At 39.7% G+C, this 26,291-nt stretch overlaps 1 protein-coding gene across 1 annotated transcript in view; it reads right to left on the reverse strand.

The window, feature by feature from the left end:
- CTDSPL2 (CTD small phosphatase like 2) overlaps nucleotides 1–24,539 on the reverse strand; it is a 40,287-nt gene extending 15,748 nt beyond the window's left edge. The window contains exons 1-8 of the mRNA XM_065412150.1: nucleotides 24,461–24,539; nucleotides 20,508–20,717; nucleotides 14,526–14,664; nucleotides 10,768–10,917; nucleotides 10,080–10,295; nucleotides 9,187–9,265; nucleotides 8,779–8,890; nucleotides 7,607–7,693 (exon numbers count right to left, since the gene is read on the reverse strand). Coding sequence (XP_065268222.1) covers nucleotides 7,607–7,693; nucleotides 8,779–8,890; nucleotides 9,187–9,265; nucleotides 10,080–10,295; nucleotides 10,768–10,917; nucleotides 14,526–14,664; nucleotides 20,508–20,693 — 969 coding nt within the window. The 5' untranslated portion in view covers nucleotides 20,694–20,717; nucleotides 24,461–24,539. The remainder of the gene's footprint in view (nucleotides 1–7,606; nucleotides 7,694–8,778; nucleotides 8,891–9,186; nucleotides 9,266–10,079; nucleotides 10,296–10,767; nucleotides 10,918–14,525; nucleotides 14,665–20,507; nucleotides 20,718–24,460) is intronic.
- Nucleotides 24,540–26,291: the final 1,752 nt, after the last annotated feature.

The following is a 26,291-nucleotide window of genomic DNA, read 5'->3' on the forward strand; positions in this document are numbered from 1 at the left end:
GTGGCAGGACATCCCCCACAATGGGGAATGGTGCCGCTGAGGCAGGGACATACACGGAGGTCCCAAGGTGTGCTTACCCCAAGACCTGGATACCGCTGGAGCCGGTGTGGACGGCATAGGAAGCGTCAGGATCTCCTGAGCTGCCTGCAGAGCCTCGGGCATCAACGGCACCTGGAGTTGACGGAGGCCTGTACCACTATCTGGAGTCGCAAGCAAACATAGGAGTGCTCAGCTTGAGCTGGGGCCTGACTTCCTGAAGGGGGCGTTGAGCTGCCCATCGTGGGTCTTGGCTAACCCCCAGCCCTCTCTTTTCCCTTGCTGGAAGTAGGGGATCTTCCCCTCCCTGTCTTCTTTGGCTTCTTGGACGGAGCCACGGAGGGGGACTGGTGCCAGCTCATGGATGGTGACGGCAGAGCACTGCGCCCCGATGCCGCAGTGCTCGGTGCCGAGTTGGACTGTTGCTCCAGTGCTGGAGTGATTGCTAACTCCATCAGGAGCGCCTTCAAGAGACTGTCCCGCTCCTTTTTCGTGCTGGGTTTGAAGGACTTGTCGCTTATGTACCCCTCGCCCAAGCACCTTAAGCAGCTACTATGTGGATCGCTGACGGGCATAGGCTCTTTGCAACGATTGCAGGGCTTAAGCCTGGGGATCAGGGCATGCCCCGTCCCCCGGCTGAGTCCCATTCGGGACTAACGAAGAGTTTGAGAACTACTACTAAGGGTAACTAATTCAACTACTAACTATATACAACTATATTACAGGTTTTCAAAGTTCGCAAGAACAGAGAACGAAACAATGCTAGCCGAAGCAGCAGATGTTCCAGCACTGTCACTGGCGGCAAGAAGGAACTGAGGGTGGAGGGAGCCGGCGGTGCCCCTTATACCGCGCCATGCGGGCGTCACTCCAGAGGGCGCCAGAGCCGGTCCCCTATGGATACTGCTGAGGGGAAAACTTCTGGCACCGGTGCATGTGGCGAGCTCACACACTTAATGGAATGGACATGAGCAAGCACTCGAAGAACAACACATGGATCTGTGAAATTTGTAACAAGCTGGGTCGCTCCCGAATTCGGCTTGTCAACCATAAGCGGATTCATCAGGCACCTGACTAGACATTTTACACATACACCATGATCCAGTAGATCAACAGCTGCTTATAGGATTATGGCATTCTAGTATTTGTGGTCCCAGGTTAGATTAAACTGAACTTTAAATGTACATTAGATTTTAATCCCCACACATCCCGTCATGGTGCTGGATCCTCCTCCCTCCCCATTTTGTCAGGGATGTTTTTAGTAAAAGTCAGGGACAGGTCATGATTTCCGTGACTTTTTGTTTATTGCCTGTGATCTGTCCATGACTTTTACTAAAAATATCCCTGACAAAATCATAGCCTTACTGATATGTATACTCAACCTTACCTCCATATTAACATACCTTTCTCTAAGAATTTCCCTGTTTGTTTTTAATTTAAAATTTCATAACCCAAAGAGAATATTATCATGTGTTATTTCCAATTGTTTGAAGATACGAAGTATCAACCTTAATTTTTTTTTTTTTTTTTTTAACTTTAACTTTTATGGTCAGTTCACTGGTGTGCTGCGACTCCTTTATGCCACTCTGCAGCCAGAGCATACTAGCCAGTTAAACTGCATTTACAGCTGCTTTGTTTCACCAGAGCATAACAAGGCAACTAGAGGGTATATCCCAGTTTCCCCATCCTACAGATCTGCCCTTTCTTCTGTCACTCCCTACATATCCCTGTGCACACACTCCAAATGCCCCCTCCCTACTTTCTTCTACATTCTCCTTCATACAACCCAAGTTTCCCTCTCTCCTCTGCACCCCAAATTCCCTTGAACACGTGTACCCTTCCCACCTGCATCCCTTCATCGTCCTGCATACTCACACACCAGTTTCTGCCCACCCTCCTTCACTGCCTACATTCTCCTGCCCATGCATGCACACATACAATCTTGCCCCGCCCCGCCCCACCCCACCCCCAACTCCGGCACTTTCTGCTGAATCTGGTGCACCACGTAGTTTTTTAAAAGAAATAGCTATGATTAACGGTCATTTTTGCCATTACTTTCCATAACTGAGGCAGAGAGATTTGCTCAGTTGCCCCAGGCCACACTGAGTCAGTGGCAGAATGAAGATGAAAACTTATAATCATACTAGACTGTCTCTTATTTGCACAGTAAAGTATTGTCTCAATGTAGAGAGGTACTAGGAGTGCCTCATGTTTTTAACGTAGTAGGGTGTAGAGAGTAAGGGCTAGTCTACACTTACGCGGTAGTTCGACGGCTGCGGATCGAAGTTCCGAGTTCGATTTATCGCGTCTGGTGTGGACGCGATAAATCGAACCAGGAAGTGATCCCCGTCGACTGCGGTACTCCAGCTCCGCGAGAGGAGTACCGCGAAGTCGACGGGGGAGCCTGCCTGCCGCGTGTGGACCGCGGTAAATTCGAAGTAAGGTATGTCGAATTCAGCTACGTTATTCACGTAGCTGAATTTGCGTACCTTACTTCGACTTGGGGGGTAAGTGTAGACCAGGCCTGAGTTACAATCATAACAGGTAATAAACATAGGGCTTGATTGTGTCTAATCTGGTGTACAGGAGCAGGGAAAGAGATAATGACACAAGGAGCCTTACCTCTAGATGCCAAAATGCTGTGGCTCCACTCCCACGGAGTGAAGAGGCAAGTACACCTGTTGAACTGTCCCTACAGTGTGCACTACCTGGAACCCCTGAGAGGGAATGCCAGCTGACTAAATCAGGATTCCTTATGGGGTTCCTGCTGTACTGCACCCCTTCAGCTCGAACCATGACTTAAAAGTCACAACATGGACCAAAGCATTTTTGAAAATACTTTGAAAATACTAAAATTTTTCAAGCCAGCTGTCAGACTTTACACTATTAGCCAATCTTTGTTGAGAAAACCAAAATTATTTGTAATTACACCACTACCTCGATATAACGCTGTCCTCAGGAGCCAAAAAATCTTACCGCGTTATAGGTGAAACCGCGTTATATCGAATTTGCTTTGATCCACCGGAGTGCGCAGCCCCGCCACCCCCGGAGCGCTGCTTTACCGCGTTATATCCGAATTTGTGTTATATCGGGTCGCGTTATATCGGGGTAGAAGTGTATAAGTGTTTGAAAATGTCATCAAGTGGCTAATTTGGAAAAAGCATACAGCATTTATTTTATTTAATGTACAGTATGAAACAAATTCTTCTAAAGGAAAAATAAATCAAATAAAGAGCTATGGAACTCAAGAAACTGGGCTTTTTAATGTGACTCTCAGAATGAGTATTCTATATTTTTAAGACAAAAATGATCAATTACAAGTTTCAAAACTAGTAAGAATGAAAAAAGTAAACAGATATTTTAAAATAGCTTAATAATGATATCCAGTAATTTGCAAGAGCAAAAAGAAAAATTAAACATGATCTGGTTAAGTTAGCTAGTTAATCTTCGTTAAAGAAGTTATTTTGTTTTTTAATGAAAACCTTACATTCTCTTAACAAGGAAATGGAGGCATTAATGATCATAGGTGAAAATTTGAGCCATGTAGTTTCTTCCTATATATAGTCCATGTAACTGTGTATATCCGACTTCCATCCATGAAAACATGTACAACTCCCGCCCCCACAATGTTTCCATATTGTTACTATGTTTTTTCAAACAACAATGCCAGCAGCTCAACAACAAAAATGTCTGTGCAGAAGAGGGGTAGAAACTGGTAAGGACATAAATTTTAGTTAAATTTCTAAGGAATTACTACAAACAAGAGGAGAAGGAGAAAATATTCTGTAATACAGTAAACACTTCCACACAGCTCTAAATAAAAATCCCATAATTAGCTAGACAATCATTAAGACTTTATCATACCAGATGAACTAACCACTTATTTTTCCCTTCCTTCTTTCATGTCCCACAGAAATATCTGTCTGGTTACGCAGATATCAGATGATGATGACTACTAGTAGCTGAAAGCCCATGCTGTTGCAAAGATGTGACAGTTGGGCCAAGTAATCCACCATCTGTACAGTCTCCCTCATACAACCAATGAAACCAGTGCATTGCATTTAGCTATAGCATAAGGGTCGTGATTGGCTCAGTTACCTCTGATGTCACAACAGCCTGAGACTCTTGGAATGGCATAGATACATGCCTTGCTTTCACATGGATGTAATTTGTAAAGTCAAGTGGCTGAGAACTTTAAAACTGGATGGTAACCTGGTGACATTCTAAACCAAAAGAGCTCTCAACCATGTTTGTAGCTGTTTCCATTGCTTCACACTTACTCAACAGACATTGTAGGCTTCCGAATGACACACAGAGTGACAATCCTGGAATCTTATTATACGGATAAGCAACAGCAACCTAGCTAAATAAACAGCTTGACCTGTATTTTAATAGAAGTAATCAGTAAAATGCTATTTTACTAAAGGAAGAATGTAACAGGAGCAGAACTCCAGATATATATTTCGTATTAAATTAGATGTCATCACTGTGCAGTGCTTTAGGGGTCGTCTTCCTCTGTCCTTGAAAGAAATGCTGAGGAGTTATAGGTCAATGAAGTTCAGCAGCTCTGGATTTGCAACTAGACTCATCTTACCCAACTGTAAGAGACCCAAGATGAAGATCATCATATAAATTAACAGAAACAGCAGGTTCTTAGTTGATTGTGGCTCTCCAAGTGAGAAAAACATAGTTCTAAAAGTCCAATTAGATCAAGGTTAAGAGATCCCAATCTGATCGTAGCTTTCTTTGTGGGTGTCTACCACGGACTGAAGTCTGAACAACTGATCCAAAGGCTGCTGGTTTTGTTGCTCTTTTAGAGAAACTACTGGGATAGCATTTCACCAGAAGGGGAATGAAAATTCTGAGATATTACTCTGACAGGATGTGGCAGGGGTAAGTTGAACAATCCAGTTATGTTTGGCTGCAGTGGAGTAGAGTATGTGAAATGTCTTTTGATTAGCTTCTATTGGGCCCTGTAGCTGAAACAGGAAGATCAGTGAGACTGTTGAGCCCAAGAACTAAGTGAACAGAAATCTCTTGACTGGGTAAGGCCTACTTGTAAAGGGAAGGTATTCTCTGGATGGAGGAGGGAGCAAGATGACCTAGTGTCTAGGATTGGTGGCTCTGCAGCATAAACTAAATACAGTGCAAACCTCTTAACCAAGTAACAAAAGGGAGTGCCTGACACACAGTGCTAATACATTATAAAATAAATCCATACACTAGTACTAAAGAATTAAACATCTACTCTTTTTCTCCAGAGACAGAAGTATTGTAGCATTCAATATATACTATATTTATAATCACTTCATTACTGCAGCATTGTTGGCCAGTTTTGGAATATACTTCAAAGTAAGCTGCTTGCTCATCCACCCTCCCACTACTGCAAAAGTATCAGTTCGTGGCCTTCAGTTAAGTAGAGAAATAATAATGGTATGAAGCCCAGATCTCCATTTGCATAATTATTAGTGAAACTGGGTGTGAGAGAATGGAGAAATCCTGTAGGAAAAGAAGTACTGAGCTAAGTTTTACTCTCTCTTAAAAAAAGATTTAAGCATGTTTTTGATCATTAGTTTCATAGTATTTCTTAAAGAGTCTAACTGAAGGTATTAAATGTTCAGAGACTAATAGAAAACATCTTCACAAACTGATTTTACATGTCAGGTATTGTTTTCAATGAGCTACACTGTATTGTAGTTTATAAATACATAACAGTATTTTCTTACCTAATAATCTGTCTTCAACTTTTGCTCAGACATTTACTTCCTCCTTGCCAGCAGGAGGAGACAACACCAGTGAAAGCTTAAATGACACTCTATGGGCAAGTTTGGAGAACTGAAATTCAGATGGGCCTATTGCATAGGAGATGACCAAATTGATAATTGAAAGAATCACTTTTCAAAAGCAGATGAAATAGTGAGTTATTGTCTACAATACAAAGCTAAGAATGTATGTAATATTAACCAGTTTCTGTTCAGCAATTATCTGAAGAGGAGACTTCTCTTTTTACCCATAGCCTTAGTTAATTACATGTTTTACGGTTATAACTAAACTCTTGACTGTTTAGTCTCCTGCTTATTGTCCCTCATGTAGCAAGAGGTGAATGTTTTCTGGGTTGCCATGTCTGGTGTATAAGCACCTCAATAAAATAAACAGATGGTTAGGAATCCTAAAACAACATACTTGATGTAGACACAGGCTGTCCTTATCAAGTCTACCTTGCGAAGGTACTGCTCCTTTGCAATTCTAAACTTGGGAAATAACTAAGGCACAATAGATGAAACTGCATCATCATCTGATTGGATAAAAAGAGGCACAGGCTTACGTACAATGTTGTTAAATACAGATATAGAAACCTTGTAAGATAGTCTTTCCATTGACTTAAATTTCCTTTTGATCAGACCCTAAGCTGGCTCTCAGCTACACTCAGTAAAACACACCATCACCAAAAGAGCACAGTTATAGCCAGAAATACTCAAATCATACTGAGAGCCTCAGAGAGGGAAGGAAAAAACAGGCTTGAATCTATTTGCCCCCAAAGAATTAATTTGAAGCTTCCTCCCCAGCTCATCCAGGAGGAAACTGAGAATGGCAGTCACCAAATAGGAGACAAGTTAAGAAACCCATTAAAAAAATTATTTTAGTTTCAAAATTCCAAGGGGTTTTATATGCAACAATGAAGAAAAACATTTTTAAAATTAGGAAAAATACCTGGACAAGTGTCCTTTTAAGGTGCCTGATGACTGGCTCATTCTCCAAAGATACTACAGAGGGGTCCAATATCGTGCGAACTACATGGAGGGGAAGCTGTTGCCTCTCCCAGGTACATCACACAAAAGGACCTGAGAACAATAGCCTGGGTCAGTGCAGCATCTTTGGCAGTTGCTGGAACAGATCTCCTCTTTCCCATGCTTGTTCCTCTATGGTATGTCAATGTAAAACATATAAAGCTAATAATACTGCCTGAAGCAGGAAAAATGACTAGCAGTTTCCACAAGACAATCAAAAGTAACTGTAATCACCAAGTAGCATCTAGCTGGGGCGGAAGAGGTGGAAATGTTACCGGCAAAGGATATGCAAGACTAGGTGCTAGATAGAAACTAGTTAACTTCAGGCTCTGAAGATTAGCCTTTTTCACAGTAAGAAATGATCAACCAGCATGAATTGGTTTCCCCAGGCAGGGAAGAAAGTTAACAGTTTGTAGCAAGCTATTACATGGGAAATGAAACTGCCTGAACTTTCAATGTTCCTGCCTCCATCTGCTGGTAAGGAGAAAGGCTGCTATAGAATACTGCTGCTAAGAAGAATATTTACATTTGCTTACTAATCATTGTTGACATTTTTACTAGTAATCATCATTACCACGTTGTAGTAATAAAAAGTACTCCACAATACTTCTAATACATGACCACCTGCCTTTCAAAATTTCAAATCTGCAGCATGTAACTCAAATGGCTGTTTAGATGCCAATCAATGTTTATCTCTCTCCTGACAAGAACATATTACATATGCATGATAACTTTATCTATTAAACAAACAAAAAGGTACATTTTTCCTATATATTTCTAATTACCTGGTAAATGACATCTTGGAAAAGCACTGGAAAAGTGAGTGCAGCATCCTCTAGCTCGTTTAGACTACAATGCACTAATGTTTCATCCTAGAAAAAATAAAATAAAAAGATCATACTAAATTAAGAAGCTTTTGTGACAGGATTATTGAAAATGAGACTATTTGCTTCGTTATGTTCTTTTGGAAGGGAAATATACTCTATAATTCAGTATGGTCAATTTAATTTTGAATGTATTGCTGCTACGGTTTGAAAGACAGCTATTAATATATTATACAATTCATTGATGTTGCAAAGCTAAAAGAATTTCATTTGTAACTGTGGCACTAACACAGAATCCCAAGAGAAAGAAATCTTGATTTTACAGGTACAACAAATTCCTCTTATTTAATACAACTCTGTTCCTATCAGTTTGAAATGAGTATTCAATTCATATGACCCGTGTATAACAGGTTACATAGCACATGATAAAACAGTGCTTATAATGTCAATCTCAACTTAGTTGTTATATAATGAGTCTTCCTAAAGTTATTTGTTTTTTTCCCCCTTTCATTAAAAAAATTAGACTTCTTTATTCATTAAATGACAACCATATATAGCCAGTGACTGAATTATCCAGTAATAACTGCTTAAATACAATAAAATGGATCAACAGAGGGTGAAAACAAATAGTTCTAAAGAGAAGCATGCTTTCTTCTCTGTGAGAAAAGTCCTCTCGGACTTAAGGGAATCTCACTGGGAGACTTGTCCTTTTGTAAGTACTGTATTTGATCAAATACAGGTGATGCTGAATTTTCTCCTTTATTATATCTGATTTTCTCCACTACTCTTTTGGGAAGGTCCTCTGGAGGTCAGCTAACTTTTGTTCATGAAGATTTAAAAAAAAATTGAAATGTTTAAGAAAAATGTTGAATCATGCAACAAATGCAGTGAATTTTCCTTTCTTGTTACTCAGTGACAGTTTCTCAAATTATTTCTTTAAACTTGGTGTCTTTTTAATTGAAATTTTTTAAATCTTTTTGAATATTTTATAGTCTTTCAACATGTGCATTTAATAAAAGGTCTCTTTTTAATAATGGGAGCATCATGTTCCCAATGTGTCAAATTGCAAAATAAGTGGAACATAAATTCACTCTTCCCCCACTACACTAACTCATGTCTATATGCATATTTACCAAGTCTAGAACTAAAGAGAATTCTGGTGTGCTTCTTGTTTTCAGTGGAAGAGCTGGCTTCCTATTAAGTTGTTCTTCAGTTAGTGGTGGAACATGTTTGATGAAATAATATCTAAAAAGGAAAGAGAATTTGTTGTATAACTATGTTCACATTACCTTAACTGACAATACAGTAAGTCAACTAAAGTAATTTAAAGTAATTAAGACTAAGAAATAAATAATTTAAACTGAATATAACAAGCCATGACCAGTCACAATATACTAGTTTTACAATTAGCAGTTTTCAAACAGAACTCACCACAGCAAGCAAGTTCTAAACGTGACAAAGTACTTGCTCAAATTCAAGGTTTTTTTATCCAATGCCCAAAATTATAAAAGTAATGTTTCAGTAAAAATATTAACACTTACGGATCAAAGACTTCCCAGTCTTCTTCATAGGTGGCTTCTGCATGAGCTGATGAGTAACCACTGTCTGGAGATACTGGTGCTAAAATTCAATGGAAATGCACAAAACAAAACAAAAAGCCCCACAAGAGCTAGTCTTATTAGTGCAGTTTTAAAATGTGAAAATTTTGCACTTAATGCGCAAGTCTTCATAGCAACAGTGAAAATTCTTCATCTTCTTCTCCTCACCTCAGCCCTACATCTTGTAGGGTGAAATTCACCTCCCAGCAGTGAACCCACAGAAATATATGCTCTACTTAAATACCAATTTTGTGAAACTTTAAAGTGAGACTTAAATAGTGCATAGGCTTGTGATGGCCCTGTGCACAATGGTAAATTTAATGTTTCTAGAATTTTCATCCAAAAAGGACATGATGATTCTCTTGAAGAAAACATTGTAAATTAAGGAGGGACCTATATAAATCTGTCATTTGTCTATGTTATTTTGGTGACAGCAACCAAAGGGTTGAGAACTTCTTTTTGGTGATGGGCATTTTACATTTTATTTTAATACATTTGGCATTAAACATACTGAGTCAGAAAATCTGACACTTGGAATCACAATATTCATTTGAATTAGGCTTTATTTAAATTTGGAAGTCAACTGAGCCACACCAGGAGTGGATTTGGCCTGAGAAGTTTACAATGAGATTCTATTTTTGCCAAATAACAAAGTGTGTTTCCTAGGCTACTGCTCACGAAAATCGGCATGCAAGTAAACACTTTGGGGAAGCTTTGTTTATATAAAATACAGGAACACTCTGGGCTTTCTTAGAAAGCTTCTACTCAAATGTGCAAACACATTTTTATTATTGCACAATTAACTTAAGAGTCCCAGGAAAATGCAAGTTTCTTACCTGTAAGTGGTGGTAGATCACGATCAGTTGTTTCCTCCACTTCTTCCAAACCGTTGTTGATAGTAGATCTGACTTGCACTGCTTGGCTAGTGTAAACTGCTCCATTGGTCGATGTTGCAGTACTGGTAGTGATCTCATCCACCTGTTCCATATCAAGTTGTTTGACTATTTCTTCAGCTTCAACAGCTTGCCCAGGGGAATCTGATCCTGATGTTCCTGAAATGAGGTTTCAGTACAATCATTATCCTAATGTTGAATTACTTAACAGAGTATCAATATTCGTAGATTCAGAGATAATGTGTTCTGGAATAACTGAAGATGTCCCTAATTTAATTCATGATATTACAATACAAACCAAAGGTGGGTGGAGGGAGAAATCCATTTTAGATAGGGTGAAAAATACCAAATTAGTTTCTTATACCTTGTAAATCAAAGTGAAGTGTGAGACATATACAACTAGGAAACAAATATTTTAATGCAACTAAGCCCATGCCTCCTCTTATATAGCTCAAGCAACCCTTCTAATAGTTAGATAGAGTTTCCTTTATGGCAACTGTAGCTCTTGCTCTGCAGGTCAACAAGAAGGATCATCTGTTCCATTAGCAGTCTAAACAACTTCAAAAAAAAATTATGAACCATACTTAGCTTTTATGTTAATATATATTATGTAGCTTTAGATAATAATTACCATTTTTATTTGCTGGTGAGAAAAAATTGAAAACAGGAGAAAATATGGTCCCCAATAATGTAGTCCGGGGCGGACTGCCAGTGGCAGGATTATCTTCTAATTTTCCATTTTGCTTTACATGTTGGTTTGTCATTTCGTAACTTCCAGCTTCTGTAAAAGAAAAGAAAAAAAGAAAAAAAAGAAAGAGATAAAACTGCAGTGGACTGATTTTGTTCCTCATGTCTACTTGAGCTCTTTTCTTGTTGTAATTTTTTTTTATATGAGCTACAGTGAATTTTCCTCATTCTACTCCACAGTCAAATAAGCTGGCATATGAATTTTACTAAAAAAGAACCATCACTTACTGAAAATTAAATATCTCACCATCAAAAATAACATCAGTTTTATACAGCACTTTAAATAAGCAATCAAAATGAGCAAGAATCAGTTATTATAAAAAGAAAAAAAAAAGTTAAAATTAATGAGTAGAGGTTTATGAAATACTTTATTTAAACATTTAGCGATCAATCCTGCAAGGTGCAGAGTGCCTTCTGCAAGGTGCTGGGCACCTTCAGTGCCCACTGATTCCAGCGTCAACGGGACTCCAATGGATAATATGTTTGTCATGTCCCAGGATCAAGTTCTTAGCTATTCTGTATGCCATTTTTGATTCTCTAGTAAAATACTAGAACTATTCTTCGTAACCACAGATACCAACAGCCATGGAACATAATTAAGCAAATCTCAGTTTTAATTAACAAGTGAGTAAGGCTTTTTATAAATGTGTGTGTATTATCATGTGCATCCCAGAGCTGAAAAGTGCCAGCTCAGAACTGGTTTGGATAAGAGCCAGAAAATAAAGTGGTGTCATTCTGATGCTGAAACAAAGATAGTTACTTACCTTACAGTAACTGGAGTTCTTTGAGATGCCTTTGTGTACACGGATTCCACCGCAGGTATGTGCGCCTCACACATGCGAATTTGGAATCTTTTAGCCAGCAGTATCCGTCGGGCTGCATATGTGCCTTGGATGCCCTCACACCCCCTACAGCAAGGGTATTAAGGGTGGAGCAGCTGCAACCACCATTTAATATCCATGTAAGGATTCCATGCCAATTGGAAAGCAGAGCAGACCATGGGTTCCATGTGGACAAAGGCATCTTGAAGAACTCCAGTTACTGTAACATAAATAACCTCTGCTTTTAGCATTTGTCCACATGGATCCCACTATAGGTGACTGACTAGCAGTTACCCCTTAAGGAAACAGGAGTCTTATCTAAATTACTGAGACACCTCTGCCCAACAGGGCATCTGATCTAGAAACTGTCACAGCGGAGTAGCGATTAATAAATATATGAACCAAATTCTTAGCAGCTGTTCTAACAAATCTCAAAAACAGGGACTCCCCGAAACAAGCTACAGATGTTGACTGAATGTGCCCTGACTCGACAGGGAAGGGGTAGTTTGTTTAATGAACAGGAAATCTTAACACAATCCACCACCCATATAGAGTCTCTGATATGACAGAGTTGGCCCCTTTATATGTGACTTTTGGTAACAAGTCTGTCTAGCCAATTTAGAGAATGGCTTGGACCTGGATAAATAAAAAGGTATAGCCCTAGAAACATCCAGCATGTGGAGTTTAACCTCTGTAAGAAAGTCATGAGGTTTAGGAAAAAATATTGGTAAGCATATGAACTGGTTCATATGGAATTCCAAAACCCAATTTGGTAAACATTTCTGATCCAGCTTGAAAGTTACTCTGTCCTTATGAAACACAGCATATGGCGGGCTAGTCATCACAGCCTGTATTTCAGTCACTGTGAGAGCTGAGATATGGCTATCAAAAACATTGTCTTAACAGAAAAGTGATATAAAGAACATTATGACATGCGTTCAAAAAAGATGCAAGTCCTATATTCAAGTCCTAGATAGGGAAAAGCTCTTTAAATGCTGGAAATGCATGAATCAGGCCATTAAAAAATTTAGACACACTGGGTCAGAGAAAATCAAATGACCTGCCTCTAGCAGATATGCTGATAGAGCAACTAGATGAACTCTAACAGAACTAAATAAGAATCCTGAGTGTTTCAAAGACAATAAGTAGTCCATTATATTCTGAACAGAAGAGTCCAAGTGGTGAACATGACTCCACTATGAGAAGCATTTCCATTTAACTAGGTATGTCTTTCTGTTTGGAAACAAGACCTCTTGTACAGCCATTGAATATCAGAACACCATCACCCGACTCTTTGAAAGGGGTAGGGAAAAATCATAATTCCCTAGCAGACATTTAGTTGATCTGTTCACCAAAGGACAGATGACAGCACATTTTAAGAAACTTCTACAGGTAGTTCAGATCCATGTTGCATCTGAATGGCTGATAAACAGATCACAGCCAATCTCGCAGCCATCAATGCAAGCTGTCCTGAGAGAGAGAGAGAAAGAAGGAAGGAAGGAAGGAAGGAGGACAAAGGGAATCTGAGATACCAAAAAAAGTGGGGGAGAAGGGGAAGAAGTAAGAACAGGGACAAGGACGATGAAACACAACTACAAAAATAAACTGTTTTACTCAACCTATGTATTATCAACTCAATCCAAAACCCATTAAAGTAATTTCATTTTGGGATACTAGTGACAAACAGACTATTCTGGTCTAAGATAGGATTCATGGTTTAGGTCATTATCACCAGTTTCCAATGATGGAATTATTGCTTTACTAGGTAATTAAGAACACATTATTCTTTATACAACTATTTTTCTTGTCAAATATAAGAACTTGTACTCAATTGATGTAAAATAATGAGTTCATTAAGAAAATTTTGCACTGAATAATCCCTACATTCTCTGAAAATAGAACATTCCTTTGTTACTGTACCAGACAAGTCACGGCAAGTTAGAAAATAGCTTGAAAGCTGCAGTCTGATCAGCTGACAAAGAATTCCAAGTCATGTAATTATCTCAATAAACACACAAGTTGAAAATAGAAAGTCTATCTATCAACCAGATCACTAAGCTATTCAACAAACCTTTAAAAAGATTTTAAAATGTTTTAAGTAATCCAAAGAACAAAACACTTCTGGGTTTGCTTTTCAATAAAAAAAAAAAGAGGGGGGGAGATTTTAAGTTCTGAGTTCAGTGGGAACCCTGTTTAAAGTTGGAAGCCTGACTTTATGGAGTGGGTTAGGGCTAGAACAGCAGAGGTGGCTAAGGACGTTAAAATATGAATGTAAATTTTACATTTTAAAATTGGCATTACTATAAGCACAGAATAATACATGCCCGTGTATGCATTTGTGAAAGAATTCCATTTCTTGCACTTATTTGACCAAGTGCCTTCAGCACCTGGAAAGTGGAATGATTCTCATACAAACCACCTGCTATGGAATGACATTTCACTTGTTTGTAAAACACTGTGAAGAGGAGCAATTTCACATCACTAAGTATCCTCTTGCCTTTCTAAGTGGAGAATACTATGGATAAGTAGTTCCAAGATATGTGGTGGTTTTCCCATAACTGAATGGTTCTTAAAAAGAAAAAACATATTCATCAGATTGTTTCTCAGTCTCATCCACCCCCCGTATACTTACAATTACTCTCCAGGAAAGAACATTTCAGATACTGTGGGTCCAACTCTGCTCCCACTGACGTTAATGGCAAAATTCGCATTTACTCCAACAGGGCAGAGTCAAGCCCTGTATTAATATGTCACCATACAAGTATTAGAGCTTGACCCTCTAACTCTGTCCTATTAATATAGGAATGGAATATTTACAAACCTCCATTTACTTGACTTTTCCGTCTTACTCGAGAGATCTGTTTATTAGGCTTTTCTCCTGTTCGAGGTGTGGAAGAAATCAAGTTGTTATCTATGTCACGTTCAATTCTACTTCTCTTTGCAGGATTTTCTCTTTCTTCCTTAAAACAGAAAAGGAAAAATACACACTGAATACACCAGAAAATTCTACAAAAGGTCCTTTTATTGATCCTCACTTCCAGGTGAGCAATGTGCAGCATATATCTATATATAAATATACTGCACATTTCTCACCTGGAAATGAGGAGATATACATATCTGGAATTTCAAACTCCCCCAAAATGTCAGAAATTAATGTAAAAAGTGGAGTACTGGGAAAGAAAACTGTATATGCAATTTCTGTTGTAGAAAAACTTTCTTCAGATTTTTTTTCCCCTGAAGAACAGATCTGTAAATATTAAGGGTAATGACATTAAACAAATGGCATGCCATACTGGTTGAATTAACAGATAAATCTGATGACTAAAATTAACTGTGACTTGCTTTCTTTGGATCCTAGCATACACAGGAAGCAAAGTATATAACGAAACCCAATATAAAATCCTTCATTTGTGGCCATCGTTACTTAATATTATGAAATATAGTGTCTGCTACAATACAGAATCTTGCTATACTTCATGATACAAGAATTGTACAGTTATTCACAGTACATATTCAGAACTAACTGTGTCCGGGGCTATGACAAAAAATAGGAGTCAAAAATGTTAAAAGTTAAGGGTCATGTTCCACTGTTTTTTGTTACCTTAGGGTAAGGTGACTTGGCCTCTTATGACTCATATATTATTTGGCTCTCATGGAAGCAAAGCTTTTTGTACATTTTCTTTGTCGTGTGTGTGTGTTTTTTCCTCCCTCCCTTCTCCCTCCCCCCCCCCCCCCCCCCCGTTCTTTCAATAGGTTCAAATTGCCCCATTAATAGGGCCCTACCAAATTCACGGTCCTGAAAAACATGTGACGGACCGTGAAATCTGCCCCCCCTGAAATCAGGTATTTTGCCTGCTTTTACCCTATACTATACAGATTTCATGGGGGAGACAGCATTTCTCAAATTGGGGGTCTTGACCCAAAAGGAGTTGCAGGGGGTCACAAGATTATTTTAGAGGGGTCGCGGTATGGCCTCATTATGCCAAACAAAGGTTTTAGACTATTTTATAATATAGGGGTACTACACAGACATCAACATAGGAAGAAAATGTGTGCACTTCATTGGTCCCACAAGCCTCCCACTGAAAATAACTGGGAGTTCCTGTGATCTCCTGCTTTCTCCAATGGACAGTACTGTATATGTACAGGCAAACTCTAAATCTTTGAGAAATACAACTGCAGAGATTGAGAAACTAGATGGCTCAGTGGACTGGAAAAAGGAAACTAAGGCCTTTTACCTTCCAGGTCACTAGTTCAAATTTAGCTCAGGTAAGAATGACAGAAAGCCATTACCACCTGAAGGCTGTTCAGTTCTAACTGAAAAGCATTGGTGTTCTCATTCCAGTTCCTAGTGGACAGATACAGAATCATCACAAAAACCACTATCTTGACTGGCACCTACTGGAATTCCTGTTGATAGACTCAGCAGAGAGGCAAAGAATTGAATGAGCATGGAGACTGAACTACCCTTTCATCCTAGAGGTGGTCCCTCCAAAAGAATAGATCACAGTGGTGTGGGGAAGCTACCGCTGCTGCTGCCCTTGCTGTAACTGTTCTGTAAAAAAAGGATTTCCGTCTCCAGGACTGTCAATCTTGCATCTCTCAGGAGCATTACATTCACTAAAAAGTTAAAACCCAAATTGTAGAGACATCTTTCCTTTTCTTGTAAGAAAAGCCAAAAGAAAACTCCACTACTTCTAAAAGATATTTATTTGATGAAGAAGAATTAAAATAAAATACCCAGAGAAAAGACTAAAAGCAGCAATACAAATAAATATAATAAGGAAAGAAAAGCCAATGAACAAGAGGGGTTCTGGCAAAATCACAATCAATAAAAGTGGAGTTAAGTGTCTGTCAACAGCACTCAAGAATAAAATTGCACAATATTAGGTCATTGTTCTACGTGCTTTATATCAGCAAATTTCTACCGTAAAGATTTCTGTTTACAATGCATCCGAAGAAGTGGGTTGTAGCCCACGAAAGCTTATGCTCTAATAAATTTGTTAGTCTCTAAGGTGCCACAAGTACTCCTGTTATTTTTGCGGATACAGACTAACACGGCTGCTACTCTGAAACCTGTTTACAATCAATACGCCAAATATATCCAATTAGTATTACTAATTGCATCATACTGAAACTAATATGGCAATGTCACATTGATATCAATAGGATGTCTGTTTTTTGGATTTTTCAGAAACCATGGAATAAAAATGCAAGTTAATGAATGGGTTGCAATGATTCCAAAGAAGAGGATGCACTGCAAGTCAGAAAAGCAAAGATAGTGTAATTTATGATGTTACCAGAACCCACAAATTAAATAAGTTTGGTATAAATTACTTCAGTCAATGTGTTGTAATGTTTCAAGTTTTAAAACTTTTTAAAAAATATCACTGGATGTGTATATCATTAAAAAAACCCACTTTGTTAAACTTCTTACAAACTGTTAAAAATGCTTATTAAACAGGGATCAGTCCTGCAAGGTACCTGATCTAAACTACATCCTTATCTGTATTAGTTTCTCTATGATATCAGACTGGTGGGCTGTAACTCTGATATTAACTTTAAAACAGGCATACTAACTCTATCTATTGACTTAAATGGGAGTTGAGAGCATTATGTAGCTTATAAGATAAGGCCCAATGTCATCAGAATTTTATTGACCATATTTTAGTTACTTTTATGTAAGTAAATAGCTTGAACTTTTTGGGGGGGTTTTAAAGACCCACCCCCACAAGCCATCACTGTGATGTCAGAGTGATGGACTATGACTCTGATGTCAGAATTAGTATATTTTAAAGTATATGTTCCTATACATTTACTGTCACAGATCCACACAATCTATCTCTTAATTTATATTATAATATACAGGTAACAGAACTATTGTATAATATAACACACATACCACCTGAAAGAGTTCTGATGTTACCATGGTAACCACAAGACTACTTTGTGTTGTCATGAGAGCTTTGCAGTATAGCCCAGCAATATCACTCAATAGCATGCATGTTAATGCCACTGGGACCACTACAAGTGCTGTTCTGGACACAGAAGACAAGAAAGACAATATATATGAAAAACATGGAATTTTATATTTAAAGGGAAGCTGTGAAGATAAAATTTAGGATGAAAATTTAAGATTAAAAAAGGGATGGGGGGGATTTTACAAAACCTAAATCATCAGAAATCTCCCCATTTATTTTTTAAATTCCAATGAAAACTGTTTTTGTTTGGACTTAACCATTTCCCTGAAGTGTTTGCAACCTAAAGTATTTTGCTTTGTGCTAGAGCAAGGGTCTCAAACACGCGGCCTGCGGAGTTATTTCCTGTGGCCCGCCATAGGTGCTGACTCCACCGGCAGGCAGCCAAGCTCCCCCTTCCCTGCCTCCCCGCCAGCGCGCCGCGTCCCCGCTCCTCCGCCTACCTCCCAGTGCTTCCTGCCGCCAAACAGCTGTTTGGTGGCGCTTAGGACTTTCCAGGAGGGAGGGGGGAGAAGCGGGGACGCAGCGTGCCCAGGGGAGGAGGCGGAGAAGAGGTGGGGCGGGGATGGGGTTGGAATAGGGGCAGGGACGGGGCGGGGACTTTGGGAAAGGGGTTGGAATGGCGGCGGGGAATGGGGTGGGAAGAGGCAGGGCAGGGGCATGGCCTCATGGAAGGGGTGGAGTGGGAGCAAGGGCAGGGGCAGGGGGGGCTTTTGTATATTTGTATGAAAAGATTTCAGTAATGTGGCCCTCGGGCCAATGTACTAGTCCTCATGTGGCCCTCGTGGTGATTTGAGTTTGAGATCCCTATGCTAGAGCATAGGAGTCAGAAAGTGAAATCAATTTATTGCCTGAGTTTAGTGATATGCAAAATTTAAACAGTTTTAACAATACACAATTTTCCACAGGTAAAGAAAAATGTTAACATATACATAATTTTTACAGTTCCTTTAAGTCAGTGCCTATATCCTGCTATATCCTGCTGAACAAATTCCTAGAACACATTGAGTTGCATGGTATCTAAGAACATAAGAATAGCTATACTGGGTGAAATCAATGGTCCAATTAGCCCAGTATCCTGGCCAGTGCCAGATGCTTCATAGGGAATTGAAAGAACTGGACCGTTTCAAGTGATCCATTTCCTGTGGTCTAGTCCCAATTTCTGGCAGTCAGAGATTTAGGGACACCCAGACCATGACTAATAGTCATTGATGGACCTATCCTCCAGGAACTTATGTAATTCTTTTTTGAAGCCAGTTATACTTTTGGCCTTCACAATATCACCTGGAAACAAAGTTCCACAGTTTGACTGTGCATTGTATGAAGAAGTATTTCCTTATGTTTGTTTTAAACCTGCTGCTGATTAATTTCATTGGGTGACCCCTGGTTATTGTGATATGTGAAAGGGTAAACAACACTTCCTTATTCACTTTCTCCACACCACTCATGATTTTATAGACCTCTAACATTTCCCCACTTAGTCATCTCTTTCCTAAAATGAATGGTCCCAGGTTTTTTAATCTCGCCTCATATGGAAGTTGTTCCATACCCCTAGTCATTTTTATGCCCTTCCTGTGCCTTTTCCATTTCTAATGTATCTTTTCTGAGATGGGGCAACCAGAACTGCATGCAGTACACAAGGTGTGGGGGTACCATGGATTTATATAGTAGCATTATGATATTTTCTGTCTTACTATCTCTCTCTTTTCTAATGGTTCCTAACACTCTTTTTTGACTGCTGCTGTAGATGAGCAGATGCTTTCAGAGAACTATCCATGATGACTCCCAGATCTGTTTCTCAAGTGTTAACAGCTAATTTAGAACCAAACATTTTATATATATAGTTGGGATTATGTTTTCTAATGTGCATTACTTTGCACTTATCAACACTGAATTTCAGCTGCCATTTTGTTTCCTAGTCACCCAGCTTTCTGAGACAATTTGATTAGAATTTTTTAAACTTCACTGCATCTTTACATATTATTTTAACTATAATGCAAAATTATAAAGCTGCCATTTTTAACACTTCACTTTAACACTAAAAAACTATTTTCTGATCTAAACTTCATTTATCTGCCATGTATTTCTCTGAAACATTTTTGTATGTTTCTGGCATCCTGGCTCTTGTTCTTCTTTTAATATCTACGGTTTTAAAATGGCAATATCAGAACTTCTGACTGATAACACTGACTGAAGAATGATTTTATAAAATCAGACCATCTTTTAAAAAAAACAATAAAAATAACAATTTTGAAAACTATTTCAAAGTGGCACTCACTCAATAAAAGTAACGTACTGTATATAATCTTCCCCTAAGAATTTGCACTGAGCAGGTTTTAATATGAAAATCTGTGTGCTTCAGATCTGTGCCTAGATAGAGTTTGAAAAGATTCAAGTAATTTAGCCCTGAAACTTCATGTCTAAGGTGCGATAAGTAGATACAAAATTCACTGAGGCACACGGAAATTATACCTGATTATACTATAGCTGAATTTTGCCTCTTGTATTTATAAGGCAACTTTTCTTATTTCTCCAATGGAACATCTGATACTAAATCCTCAAACTTATGGCACTATCATAAACGTCTGTAATTGTTTTACAGCCGGACAGTGTCAGCAACTTTGCAATTTAACTTCTATCTCTGCATTCACACACAACTATTATGGGGCAATTTTTGTATTCTATTGTTTATAAAGCTGTTCTGCCTCCACAGAACATGCCTTTACAAATTCTTATTCTTCTTAATACAATACTTGATCCAATTTTAGAAAAAAATAATATGACTCAATTTTTTTAAAAAAAGCAACAAAACACTGAGCTCATACCTTGGGCGTGCTTCCTTTAATAAATTTTTTGATTGATGACAACAGACCGGTTTCATTCTTCTGTGGTTTTCCTCCTCCAACAGGTAAGCTCTCTTCTACCTCTGAATGTTTCCTCTTTGCTCTCAAAGCACGCTGGGTGTGAATTTGATTTGACTGCTGAGAAGCCTTCCGCGTTCTCAGCCTCATTTTTTAAGTGTACCACATGTAAAACTGTAAAAGGAAAAACAAGAATACTAGATTACTGAGGTACTGTATTAAGCTTGAAAGTATGAATCCCCCACAGTTATATATTTATAAATGTTAGTCTGATGCACTGTGCTTAGTTTTTCACTCAATATGTATCTCCCTTAATTTAAAGAATACTGCATTTTCGGGTAATAGAGCTAACTTGGTGTCACGCTTTGCACCGAAGTATAAATCATAGTAGAGACTGTGCATTAGATGTGTGTTAGGCTATCACAATTTACCAAAGGAATAGAAAGCTGATCTTCTGGACTACCATACCTGGAGTTATCATAAGAGACTGATGTTTATGTCCTAAACATATTTACGACATAGGAGTTAGTTATAAAATACCCATCACTTGGTTGTTGTTTTTTTCTCAGAAATTTAGTGCTCATCTAACTCCAACTGCTGAGTAGACAGATGAAATTACCTATACTATGTAGATGTTTAGGTACTGCAAAACAACAACTGCTCTGAGGATTTAGGAAAAGATACCAGTAGGGAAGTGGATGGTTCATGGTCACAGTGATATGATTCTGAGCTTTTCACCCGTAGGCCACTTCAAATCCAACCCAAGTAAACAGTGACCAAAGTTACAAAAAAATGCTGGCAATTGGGTAGTCTCATTTCCATTCCTAGTAGAGAGATGATCGTGTAACAAAAAGTATCATTACCTACATGCTTTTTAGTAGACTCAACAGGCAGCAAAGTGATGAATTGGCAGGGCCTTTCAACAGAACAAGGTTGAACTGCATTAGAATGATTTGTGCTGCTGCTAGTTATGTTGTACTTTCTATAACTGTTGACAAACATAGGGCTTCATTTTCCACAGATGTTAATCTGGAGCTTTTAACCAGCACCAAATTTGCCAACTATTATATCAAAGAGTAAAAGGAGTTACGATTTTTCAAAGATTGGAATAAATACTTAGTGTTCTCCAGAATTTAATGAAGGCTCACAGAAACAGTAACACAAATTTATAAAAGTTGACCATTTATAATCTTGTGTGTATCAAGTAACAGAAGCATTACAACTCAGGGTCTAGGTTTATGTGTCCTCATATTAATATTTACAATAAAATCACATTTAGTTGTAAAACAATGTATACAGAAAGGTTAAGGCAAAGAAATAATGAAAACATTCGATAAGACTTTAATCCACTTTATCTCTTCCCACCCATCCACCAAAAGAGGAGGTTATTTATCTGTAACTGGAGGGTCTTCAAGACATGTGGTCCCTATCTATACTCTGGGGCTGGGGAATTCAAAAGTAGCGTACTTTGATCTGCGTACATGCCCTGACTCAGCTCATGCCTCCGACTGAGGGGATAAAGGGCAGGGCGAACCAATCGCTTTTCCAGTTCCTTCTCTACCATGAATCAGATAAGATCCAAAGCAGAGGGGAAGGAGGGTAGGTAGTGGAATACAGATACACATCTCAAAGAACCTCCAGTTACAGGTAAGTAACCTCCTCCTCCTCCTCTTTGAGTGATGGTCCCTACTGTATTCCACTGTGGGTGATTGACAAGCAGTACCTAAATAGGAGGAGGGTGCGAGGATGAGTACTGACATCCCAAAGGAGGATCAGCAGAAGAGTCCTGCAACAGGGCATAATCCCTTGCAAATGTGTGAATGGAACTCCATGAGGCCACTTTGCAAATGTCCAGGAGGACTTTTGAGAGCTGACAGCAGGAGTAGAATGCAACCAGATATCCATTTGGAGATTCTCTGGGTGAAGATGGCATGCCCTGACTCCTTCTGCTACAGTAACAAACAGTCTCAGGGATTGGTTGTGTTCTCTGCAGGTAAAAAAAACAACGTTCATCGAACATCAAGGGAGTGGAGTCTTCATTCTTCTGCAGAAGAATGTGGTTTCAGGAAGAACACAGGTAAGTGAATGGATTGGTTAAGGTAAAATTCCAAAACTATGTTAGGGATTAATTTGGGGTGTAGATATAAAGAAACCTTATCCTTATGGGATACTGTGTATGGAGGTTCTGCCATCATTGCTCCAAGTTCACCAACCTTCTCGCTGATGTGATAGCTACGAGAAAGATGACTTTGATGGAAAGGAGGGACATGGAACAAGTAGCTAAAGGCTCAAAGGGGAGCCTTGTTAGCACTGAGAGAATGAGATTCAGATCCCACTGGGGCGCTTCTGAACAGGTAGGAAGGTTCTTATTAAACCTTTCCAGAATCTTATGGTCAGTGGGTGTGCAAAAACTGAGTACCCTTGAGAAGGTGGATGGCATGCATGATCACTGCCAACTGGATTCCTAAGTGCTGATAGATAAACCTGATGTTTTCATGCATAGGATATAGTCTAAGATGAGAGGAATATCCATAGTTTCTGGTAGAAGGCCTCTTTGTTGTGTCCAAGACGAAAAGCATTTCCATTTAGCTAGGTAACGTTTTCTAGAAGACTCCTTTCTACTATTAGAGAGAATGTCTCATACAGCTGAAGAGCAAGAACATTCTAAGGATGCTCCCCATCCAAATGTCAGGCCCTGAGGTGGAGCTGCCATGGATTGGGGTGTTTGATCTTGCTGTTCCACTGGGTAAATAGCTCGGGGAACTTTGGAAGGATGATTAGTTGGCAGGATGACATGCTAGGAGGTTGGGAAATCAGAACTGTCTGGGCCAGAAGGGGGCGATCAGGATGACCCTCTCTCTGTCCTGCTGGATCTTGCATACGACTCATGGCAGGAGCGGTAGCAGTGGGAACGCATAGTTGAAATGGTCTGACCAAGTAAAAAGCAGAGCATCGTCCTGGCAGTGATGACCATGGGCTCCTCTGAAGCAATATGTGGTGCATTTGCTGTTTGCTTGAGAAGCAAATAGATCCCTGGCTGGGGTTCCCCATAGAGTAAAAATGTTGCGGAGTACTGCATCATGAAGCTCCCACTCATGGTCAAGTGCAAAATGTCTGCTGAAGGAGTCTGCAAGCATATTCTGCTTTCCCGGAAGGTAGGCTGCTCGTAGGGTGCTGAAGCACCAGTTCCAGGGGCTGACTGCCTCTGCACCCAGGGAGGCAGACCTCGCTTCCCCTTGCTTGTTGATGTAGAAGACAATTGTAGTGTTGTCTGACATAAGGACATGGTGAGTGCGGATGGAAAAAAAGACTTGCACACCTTCCATACTGTCCGTAGTTCCAGGATATTGATGTGCATCCTGGCCTCTCGAGATGTCCAAGTCCCATGTGCTCTGTGGTTGTTTCTGTGCTCTCCCCAACCTAGTTGGGATGTGTCTGTAACAATGATCCTGTCTGGAGAGAAAGGGGACCCCCACACATACCTGATGAGGAATTTGTCCACCATAACAGGGAGGACAGTACCTTGGCTGGAACTGTACCATGGGGTTCATGGAATGATGCCTTGGGGAGTATACTGACTATAGCCAAGTTTGAAGGCAACAACAGTGGAGACTTGAGAACAGGGTGATATAAGTGCACAGGTCATGTGACCTAGTAGGGACAGACGTGTTTTGACCGGTACCTGAAGGTTGCGTGTGATGTGAGCTATGATATTGTTCATGGTCTGAAATCTGTCCATGAGCAGGTACACCCCTGTGGTGACAGAATTTAGGGTTACCCTGATGAAGTCTAATCTAATGCTAAAACTACTGTTAAAACGGCTAAAACTATAAACGATTAAGACTGATAACTATTTACAATAAGTTTCTTTATTGTTTGTAGGTGAAGTCGAAGCTGCAGACACTAAGGGTTCTGACCTGGACCATGAGGTGACGAGAAGGAACTGGAGAAGCGAACAGTCTGCCTTTCCCTTTACCCCTCCATCGGAGGCACGAGGTGAGCCAGGCTCACATGTGGAACAACCATCACTACTTTCAAAATTTCTGGCTCCAGGCTGATGCTGCACATGCATAACCCACAGTGGAATATAATAGGGACAATCACTTGAAAAAGAACATGAAGTTATTTACAACTTTTTTACATGAAGGTTCAAAATAACAGCATTTACTAATATAATTTTCTTCTTCATGACCTGAGGCTGCTAAATTCATTTTTTGTGTAATCTATAGCAGGGGCACTTTAACAGGGTAGTTCACCCCTTGAATTAAATCAGGCCCAGTTCTCCTGTTTCAGTCCAAGCGTGTCCTCGTTTGATAATATGAGGAGGGTGGGGCTGCCTCGGGAGTTGTTATAAATAAAAGACAGACCAAAGCCAAAAGGGTGTTCAGAACCCTGAGTCCAGAGAGAGCTTAGAGGAAGAGCAGAGCTGGGTTGACAGCTTCAGGAAGGGGGATGCCCCTGAAGGAAGGGGTAGTGAGATGGCCTAGTTGAGCAGTGAAGTCAAATCAGGCTAGTGAAAGCAGAAGGCAAGAAAGCAGAACGGGGGAGGGGGAATTACCTACAAACTTCCCCAGGCTAGAGAGCCCTGGCCAGAAAGGGCTAGAGAGAGTTGAAGGCTGAGAGCAGCAGATGGAGATGCCTGCCAGAGAGCTGAAGCCAAAGGGCCAAAGAGGGTTGCAGGCCAGGGCCCACTGATGTCTCCAGACAAGAGCTGGAATTGTATCTCAGCTTGGGTAACATGTGGTCCCTGAATGGTGCAGCTTGGCGAGGGATGCTCGAGCTGTACAAGAGAGCTGCAGACTGTTGTGAAAGGTGCTGGAGTTGTACTTGGATTGTCGATGAAATGCTGGGGACTGTTGACGGTGATGTACTTTTGGATTGTGCTGGGGGTTCTGGACTGTGGTTGTGGGACTTTTATAATAAATTAACCCTGCAAAGGTCGATTTATATACTAAGCTGTACTGAGTTATTGGGAAGGGGAAGGGGAAACTGAGGCAGGCACACTGGGCATGCCACAGCCTGACATAGAAGGGCAACCCAGGTAGAACCCCTCTTTATCACATATGGTGGAAAAATGTGGACAGGAGATCAGCCCCTGAAAAGCGGTGACACCAGAAGAGGGACAACAAAGCAAGAGCTGCTTGCAGGGTTACCCTGAAATCATTAGGGAGTGCATTGGTGGTGGCCGTCCTGACAGCCACCTAGAACCCTAGTTAGGTGCTTATGTACAAATCTAAAGGAAATGTATTCTATAAAATGGAAGAAATTGACAAATATTTATTGGTAGTTTGGGCCAAAGATACTTTAACATCTACATTATATAATTTAATATTAAAAATATATAAGTTCGTGATGATTTTGTTTTTATCTACTCATTGTGGGTTAAAGGGGCTTTAAAGGCTTACATCATAAACTAAACTCATGTTGTTGGCTATAGGCAATGGAAGTAGTGACACCTATAGTCAAGGTTCTCCAATATTTTCCATTATATGTCCCTGTTTTCAGTTGTTTATAACTTTGCCAAACTTCAACTGTTTTGGCTGAAATCTTCCATGACCCGTCTGCCTCAGGCTGAATTTTTTGGGAAAGTTTCAACTAAAATGGTTCTGCTGTGTCTAAAAATGAGGTTAGGGGAAAATATGCTGTTTTGTCACGTTAAAAAAAAAATCTGACAATTGTTTCAATGAGAAGCTACAGTGCCTCCATGCTTTGAAACAGAGACTTGAAATTTGGCAGATGGGTTGCCCT

Source organism: Emys orbicularis, chromosome 10, assembly GCF_028017835.1.
Source record: "Emys orbicularis isolate rEmyOrb1 chromosome 10, rEmyOrb1.hap1, whole genome shotgun sequence".
In the NCBI taxonomy this organism is placed as follows: domain Eukaryota; kingdom Metazoa; phylum Chordata; order Testudines; family Emydidae; genus Emys; species Emys orbicularis.